Source organism: Amblyraja radiata, chromosome 6, assembly GCF_010909765.2.
Source record: "Amblyraja radiata isolate CabotCenter1 chromosome 6, sAmbRad1.1.pri, whole genome shotgun sequence".
NCBI classification, from domain to species: Eukaryota; Metazoa; Chordata; class Chondrichthyes; order Rajiformes; family Rajidae; genus Amblyraja; species Amblyraja radiata.
Window position 1 is genome coordinate 53,448,709 of NC_045961.1, and position 8,548 is coordinate 53,457,256.

Consider the following 8,548-nt stretch of genomic DNA (forward strand, 5'->3'; position numbering starts at 1 on the left):
ATTAGTAAGGGTGTCAAGGGTTATGGGAAGAGGTCAGGAGAATGGGGTTGAGAGGAAAAGATAGATAAGCTATGATTGAATGGCTTCTCTTTTATTTTTACACTGTCCCTGACTTCCCTTGTCAGCAACGGTCGCCCCATACTCCCCTTGGAATCTTTCTTCCTCTTTGGAATGAACTGATCCTGCACCTTCTGTATTATTCCCAGAAATACCTGTCATTGGTGTTCCACTGTCATCCCTGCTAGGGTATCTTTCCAGTCAACTTTGGCCAGCTCCTCCCTCATAGCTTCATAGACCCCTTTATTCAACTGTAATACTGACACCTCCGAGGGCCAGGGCTGGGAACTGAATATTCAAGGGTATACATCCTATCGAAAAGACAGACAGGTGGGCAGAGGGGGTGGGGTAGCTAAGTTGGTGAGAAATGAAATTCAGTCCCTTGTGAAGGATAACATAGAATCAGGAGATGTAGAGTCAGTATGGATAGAACTGAGGAATTGTAACGGTAAAAAGACCCTAATGGGAGTTATCTACAGGTCCCCAAATAGTAGCCTGGATATAGGGTGCAAGTTGAATCAAGAGTTAAAATTGGCATGTAGTAAAGGAAATGCTACGGTTGTTATGGGAGATTTCAACATGCAGATAGACTGGGAAAATCAGGTTGGTACTGGATCCCAAGAAAGGGAGTTTGTGGAGAGCCTCTGTGATGGATTCTTAGAGCAGCTTGTACTGGAGCCTACCAGGGAGAAGGCAATTCTGGATTTAGTGTTGTGTAATGAACAGGATTTGATAAGGGAACTCGAGGTAAAGGAGCCATTAGGAGGTAGTGACCATAATATGATAAGTTTTATTCTCCAATTTGAGAGGGAGAAGGGTAAATCGGAGGTGTCAGTATTACAGTTGAATAAAGGGGTCTATGGAGCCATGAGGGAGGAGCTGGCCAAAGTTGACTGGAAAGATACCCTAGCAGGGATGATGGTGAAGCAACAATAGCAGGTATTTCTGGGAATAATACAGAAGGTGCAGGATCAGTTCATTCCAAAGAGGAAGAAAGATTCCAAGGGGAGTAAGGGGCGACCATTGCTGACAAGGGAAGTCAGGGACAGTAAAAAAATAAAAGAGAAGAAATATAACATAGCAAAGATGAGCTGGAGTCAATCATAAAAAATGAAATAGCGGCACATTTGGACAGCAGTATCAGGATCGGTCCGAGTCAGCATGGATTTACGAAAGGGAAATCATGCTTGACTAATCTTCTGGAATTTTTTGAGGATGTAACTAGGAAATTGGATAAGGGACAGCCAGTGGATGTAGTGTACCTGGACTTTCAGAAAGCATTTGATAAAGTCCCACATAGGAGATTAGTGGGCAAAATTAGAGCACATGGTATTGGGGGTAGAGTGCTGACATGGATAGAAAATTGGTTGGCAGACAGGAAACAAAGAGAAGGGATTAATGGGTCCCTTTCAGAATGGCAGGCAGTGACTAGTGGGTTACAGCAAGGCTCGGTGCTGGGACTGCTGCTATTTACAATATACATTAATGATCTAGATGAAGGGATTAAAAGTAACATTAGCATATTTGCAGATGACACAAAGCTGGGTGGCAGTGTGAACTGTGAAGAGGATGCTATGAGGATGCAGGGTGACTTGGACAGGTTGGGTGAGTGGGCAGATGCATGGCAGATGCAGTTCAATGTGGATAAATGTGAGGTTATTCACTTTGGTGGCAAAAACAGGAAGGCAGATTATTATCTAAATTGTGTCAAATTGGGAAAAGGGGAAGTACAACGGGATCTGGGGGTCTTTGTTCATCAGTCACTGAAAGTAAGCATACAGGTACAGCAGGCAGTGAAGAAAGCGAATAACAAGAGGAGTTGAGTATAGGAGCAAAGAGGTCCTTCTGCAGTTGTACAGGGCCCTAGTTAGACCACACCTGGAGTATTGTGTGCAGTTTTGGTCTCCAAATTTGAGAAAGGACATTTTTGCTATTGAGGGAGTGCGGCGTAGGTTCACAAGGTTAATTCCTGGGATGGCGGAACTGACATATGTTGATAGAATGGAGTGGCTGGGCTTGTATACTCTGGAATTTAGGATGAGAGGCTATCTTATTGAAACATATAAGATTATTAAGAGTTTGGACACGCTAGAGGCAGGAAATATGTTCCCGATGTTGTGGCAGTCCAGAACCAGGAGCCACAGTTTAAGAATAAGGGGAAAGCCATTTAGAACGGAGATGAGGAAAAACATTTTCACACAGAGAGTTGTGAGTCTGTGGAATTCTTTGCCTCAGAAGGCGGTGGAGGCTGGTTCTCTGGATGCTTTCAAGAGAGAGTTAGATAGAGCTCTTAAAGATAGCGGAATCAGGGGATATGGGGAGAAGGCAGGAACGGGGTACTGATTGTGGATGATCAGCCATGATCACATTGAATGGCGGTGCTGACTCGAAGGGCCGAATGGCCTACTCCTGCACCTATCGTCCATTGGTATAGACTCGATTGGCCTAATTGCCTACTTCTGCTCATATGAACTTTAGAACTATTGTTCCCTATGTTCTAGAACATAGAACAGTACAACACAGGAACAGGCTCTTTGGCCCACAATGTCTGTGCTGAACATGATGCCAAGACCAACTTTTATCTGCCTGCACATAATCCATACCTTTCCATTCCCTGCATACCCATGTGCCAATTCAAAAGTCTTCTAAATCCGACTAGCATATCTTCCTTCACCATCATCACCATAAGATAAAAGATTTTATTTTAATTGCTCATACATTATATGTACAATTACGATAATAGAGGTCCATAACTTCTGTTCTCATTGAACTAATACAATGATTTAAACCAATACTTTAAATCAGCATTACTCTGGTACAGATGAGGGCGGCGCAGTGGCGCAGTGGTAGTGTTGCTGCCTTACAGCACCAGAGACCCGGGTTCGATCCTGACAACGGGTGCTGTCTGTACGGTGTTTGTACATTCTCCCCGTGACCTGCCTGTGTTTTCTCCGAAATCTTCCGTTTCCTCCCACACTCCAAAGACATACAGGTATGTAGGTTAATTGGCTTGGTGTATGTGTAAAATTGTCCTTACTGTGTGTAGGATAGTGTTAATGTGGGGGAATGCTGGTTGGTGTGGACTCGGTGGACCTGCTTCCACGCTGTATCTCTAAACTAAACTAAACTAAACTAAGATCATAAATTACTAACAGCTCCCAGAGAACGAGATATAAGGAATTGCAATGCCGGTTTGCAAAGAGACACAAAATGCTGGAGTAACTCAACGGGTCAGGCAGCATCTCTGGAAAACATGGCTAGGTGATGTTTCGAGTTGGGACCCTTCTTCAGACTGTCAGAAGGGACAAGACAAGGGGGGGGATAGGATGGATTTAAGGTATGTGATGGTGCTTTGTGGGGCAGGAGCATGAATTAACAATGGGTCTGCCAGGGCAGTTCTATTTGCGGACTTTAGGAAAGAGATAAAAGCAGACAGTGCGGGGCTGGGGATTGAAAACCAGAGGACATAGGTTTAAATGAGGGGAGTGGGAAAGATTTAAATAGGAACCTGAGGGGGTAATGTTTTTTACACAATAGATGTTTGGTGTATGGAAAGAGCTGCTGGAGGAGGTAGTTCAGGTACTATCGCAACGTTAAGAAGTATTTGGACATGTACTTGGATAGGATGGATTTAGAGGGATATGGGCCAAATGTAGGCATGTGGGACATGGAGATGCAGCATATTGGTCAGCATTGGCTAATTGAGCCAAAGTCAAGTCAGGTTTTATTCGTCACTTGCACATAAAGTGCAGTGAAATTAATTTGCCAGCAGCGGTACAATGAAAAAGAACACACAAAAACACAATAACAATTGAACACAAACATCCACCCCAGCATTCATCACTGTGGTGGAAGGCACAGAGTTTGGTCAGTCCTCCTCCATTTTCCCCCGTGGTCGGGACCACAACCATCGCAGTCGCCGCTGCGGGCGTCCAGATGTGCAGACAAGGTAAGTCCAGGTAGGTCCTGAATCGGTGCCTTCCCACCGGAGACTGCGGCTTCAAAGTGGTGTAGGCCGCAGGCCGGCGGTCGAAGATCTAAAGTCCCCGCCACGCCGCAGCCAGAAGCACCGCAGACCGCAGGGCCGGCGGTCGGAGCTCCCCTCCAGTAATCCCCGGCGAGGGATCGCGCTCCGGATGGTAAGTCCCCTCCGCGCCCGCGGTTAGAAGTTGGCCGTGGGCAGGCGGTCGGAGCTCTTCTCTTCCAGGGTCCCCAACGAGGGATCCCAGGCTCCGGAGGACGCGCCAGCTGGAGCTCTGCAGACCGCGGCTTCAGGCTGCCGTGGGCCAGCGAACGGAGCGGCCCCCGGCGAGAGCTCGCCTGCTCTGCGACGATAGAGTCCTCGCTGCGCCCGCTGCTGAAGCTCCGGGCACGTCTCCGGGAAGGCCGCACCGATCCTCGATGTTAGGCCACGAGAGAGGCGACATGGAAAAAGTCGCCTCTCCGTGGAGGAGGCGACCGAAGCGGTTTCCCCCTTAACCCCCCCACACCACCCCCCACACAAGACGCACAGAGAAACATTAAAAACACACATTGAGACACACTAAAAAAACAAAAAAAGTAGAAAAAACTAACACGCTGCTAGCAAGGCTGCCAGCTCGCAACACCCCCACCGACAAGGGCCTGTTGTATGACTCTATGATAAGGTTGGAGGCAAGGAGGGGAGGCTAAGGAGGGGAGTTACCACAAGGGACACGATCATAAACAGTTTGGGAGATGATGGCCTGGTGTTCGTCAGTGGGGTCATGGTCAAGTAGGTATAAGGAGCTGTTCAAGAGCTGGCGCCTGGCCTCAGCACGGTGGAGGTCAGCCTGCCAGACACACAGTGAACTATGGCCAAACTAAATGACTGCACTATTAAATGAGATCAGAATTAGGGAGCAGTACACACCAACAAGTAATCTTCCCCCACTTGATATCCATGACAGCCATCAAAAAGTTAAAGTTCTCCCAAAGGCAGGAAGGACAAGATAAAAAAACTTCAGTAAAATTACTTCTATCTCAGTGTACGTATTGTTTATATTCTCATTATGCTCTTAACCTTAATCTTAATCTTAAAACTGCCATTGTTTTGATTCACAGTTAATATATATATATTAAAAATATGCATATATCCAAAATATTTGCGATCCAAAACACCTCAGATAAACTATCACTAAAACTGCAGTTTGTCACAGCAAGGCTTAGCTTTTAATCACCTACTAGAAAGCATTCCTGAGCTACCATCTACCGCATTGGAGACCCTCAGACTATCTTTAATCAGACTTTACTGGAATTTATCTTGCACTAAACCTTATTCCCTTTATCCTGTATCTGTATCTGTGGATGGCTTGATTGGAATCATGTATAGCCTCTCTGCTGACTGGATAGTGCACAACAAAAAAGCTTTTCAATGTACCACAGTCCACGTGACAATAAACTAAAGTAAACTAAATTAAAAAAGAAGGTATAGTAGCCTAAAAATTGTTACATCCATGTTCAGGAGCAGTTTATTCCTTACAACCATCAAGCTATTAAACACTACAACCTCCAAATAGGCTTCGAACTATATAGATTTGGGGATAATATTTTTGACTTTGCATTATTATTGTGTATTTATTTGGTGTGTGTGTGTATTTGTGTGTGTGTGTGTGTGAGCGGTGTGTGTGTGTATTTGTGTGTGTGTGTGAGCGGTGTGTGTGTGTATTTGTGTGTGTGTGTGAGCGGTGTGTGTGTGTATTTGTGTGTGTGTGTATTTGTGTGTGTGTGTGTGTGTGTGTGAGCGGTGTGTGTGTGTATTTGTGTGTGTGTGTGTGTGTGTGTGTGTGTGTGAGCGGTGTGTGTGTGTATTTGTGTGTGTGTGTGTGTGAGCGGTGTGTGTGTGTGTATTTGTGTGTGTGTGTGAGCGGTGTGTGTGTGTATTTGTGTGTGTGTGTGAGCGGTGTGTGTGTTATACATATATACTGAACATGTGTTGTTTATTATGGCTTTTACAGGGTGCTGTGTACATATCTGCCGTGCTACCACAAGTAAATATTTCATTGTTCCGTTTCGAGACATATGACAATAAAGCACTCTTGACCCTTGACTGGTTTGCTAGTTTCATAGAGCCACACATAAGTAGACTGTGGCAAGTCTGAAGAACAACTTATTGATGCATTCAGGTAAACATTTAAAGCAGGGAAGATAAAACACAAAAGAAAGTGTGAGCTTGACTCTTGACAGAGTTTGCATGCAAAGGAAGATGCTGTGTTAGTAAGGTACAATGCAGGACATGGGAGAATTTAGTTCTGGCAATGTTTTCTCCCAACAATCTGTCATTTCAGTGAAGTAAAGAGAAAAGGTACCAACCTTATACAGCGTGAGAGAGAGAATTAGCAGAGTTATGTTGCAGCATTGCCAGGGAGCCATTTGTTCTGCTGTAGAACGGAGATGGGACTGTGTTCAAAGATTTCAGCTCCTCACATACCTCTGCCGTGCCTTACACTGGCCTTTAGCATTTCTGCCATGAGTCAGAAACAATAAGGAGATCTGCATTTCCCCCACATTGAGGTGATCCCACCAAAGTGTCTGATTCCAAGTAAGGCTGAGCGAGCGAGGCACAAGGCACATGCTAATCCAAGGCAAACAAGACGGTTTGCTCTGGCCGTTCCCTCTCAGGCAGCTGTTGTGAAACTGCCCTGCCGTTTCCCCATCCATGGGTCCAGATCTGCTCCTTTGCTGAATGGGTCACCTCCCACGAATGCAAGCAGACAATCTACATACTCGAGTGGCCCACAACAGGGTGGACGTGTGATTACTGTGCAGCTTTGAATGCCATGTTTGGAGCGTAGAATTTTCCAGGGTCTGAAAAAGAAAATTTAAAAATAAGCTCTCTTGAATGAGTTGTAATTCCACATTAAAAATATACTCTTTGGTTTTCAGGTTTGAAACATAGTAAGAAGCAATTTCTTATTCATTTGTTTGAACTGTATTTATAATTTTAGTTTGGACCATGGGAACTCTCTTTGATTAATGTTCTGTCCATATTCGGATGCAAATTTCTGGCACAGCTTCGCTAACACAAATCACAAATTCTGATCAGGCAGGGGAATGCACAGTTTGTGTTCCTCCCATGTTTTGGCTGAGTAGATGTAGATTTACCTAAACTGGAGAAAGTAGTCAATTGATTCTTCAGCCATTGTTGTAAAGGGTTACAAATGTCCAATTAGATAGTTTGCTTGACAAAAGAAGAGTTGTGAATTAAATTGAAGGATAAATCTCTATTTTTGTGTTGATTTTTTTTTTAAATGACATTAAACATCACTTTGCAAACGGAATATATTAAAAAGGTCTTTATACCCAGTCTTTCAGACTTCAGAGAACATCACCAAATGTTTGACGTTGAAGGAATTTTGTTATTGTTTTTCTACCCAAAGAGCATTTTGACATTTAAGTTGTATGGTTCAATGATTAAATTAGTTAATTATCAGGCATCATGTTTGGCACCTACATTGTGGGCCGAAGGGTCTTTTCCTGTGCTATACTGTTCTATGTTCTATAGGTGAGCTTATCTTGGCATTATGTTCAGCGCAGATATTGTGAGCCGAAGTGTCTGATCCTGTGCTGTACTATTCTATGTTCTATTGGTGAGTTTATCTTGGCATTAGGATGCTTGCAAGTATGTAGCCCTACTTTCCAGTTTTTATCAACACCACCTAGCAAAAAAAAAAATAGGAATGAGAAGCGGGAACTCTGGACCTTTAAATCTGCTTTACTAGTCATCACGATGGGCGGCTGTGGACGGCACGATTGTCATCATGTATAGTCTCTTCAATGACTGGTTAGCCGATAACAAAAAGCGTGTCTGTATCATAGTACACATGACAATAAACTAAATTAAACTAAACAAAATTAAACAAGATCATCAATATTTTTCTACTTCAATATATTCCATAGGTATCCAGGTCACAGAAGCATAGCGGGAAAGCATATCCACGTGCCGATGTAAAAGCCTCTTAAACGCCACTATCGTACCTGCCTCCTCCACCACCCCAGCCTGGCACTCATCACCTCTGTGTAAAAAACCTGTCCCGCACATCTCCTTTAAACTTTGCCCCTCTCACCTTAAAGCTGTGCCCTGCAGCCTTTGACATTTCCGTCCTGGAATAAAAGGGCGTTACGTATTTAAAGTTCGTGAGTTCTTGTTGGACTTGAAAAGGATTCATACTGAATGAATGAATGAAGCAGAAGCCTCCACGTGGCGCATCCCGGGCAATGCTGACGACAGGAACTGTACCACAGTGACTGACTGAAGTAGCCAATTCTGCAACCACCGACCATCAACCGTCACTGACCGACCGGAAAGACGTGATATTGAAGATAGCCGGACACGAGGAAGAAGTTTGAATGAATATTTAACAAGCTATAACTTATTTGTTCCCTAGATCCTTCTTTTCATGAGTTAATAAGTCATAGGAGCAGTATTAGGCTCAACTCGGCCTATTGAGTCTACTCAGTGATACAATCATGG

The 8,548-nt window shown here is 44.3% G+C and overlaps 1 protein-coding gene across 1 annotated transcript in view; it reads right to left on the bottom strand.

The window, feature by feature from the left end:
* LOC116974426 (protocadherin Fat 4-like) overlaps positions 1–6,773 on the bottom strand; it is a 78,108-nt gene extending 71,335 nt beyond the window's left edge. Inside the window, exon 1 of the mRNA XM_033022850.1 lies at positions 6,388–6,773. Coding sequence (XP_032878741.1) covers positions 6,388–6,447 — 60 coding nt within the window. The 5' untranslated portion in view covers positions 6,448–6,773. The remainder of the gene's footprint in view (positions 1–6,387) is intronic.
* Positions 6,774–8,548: the final 1,775 nt, after the last annotated feature.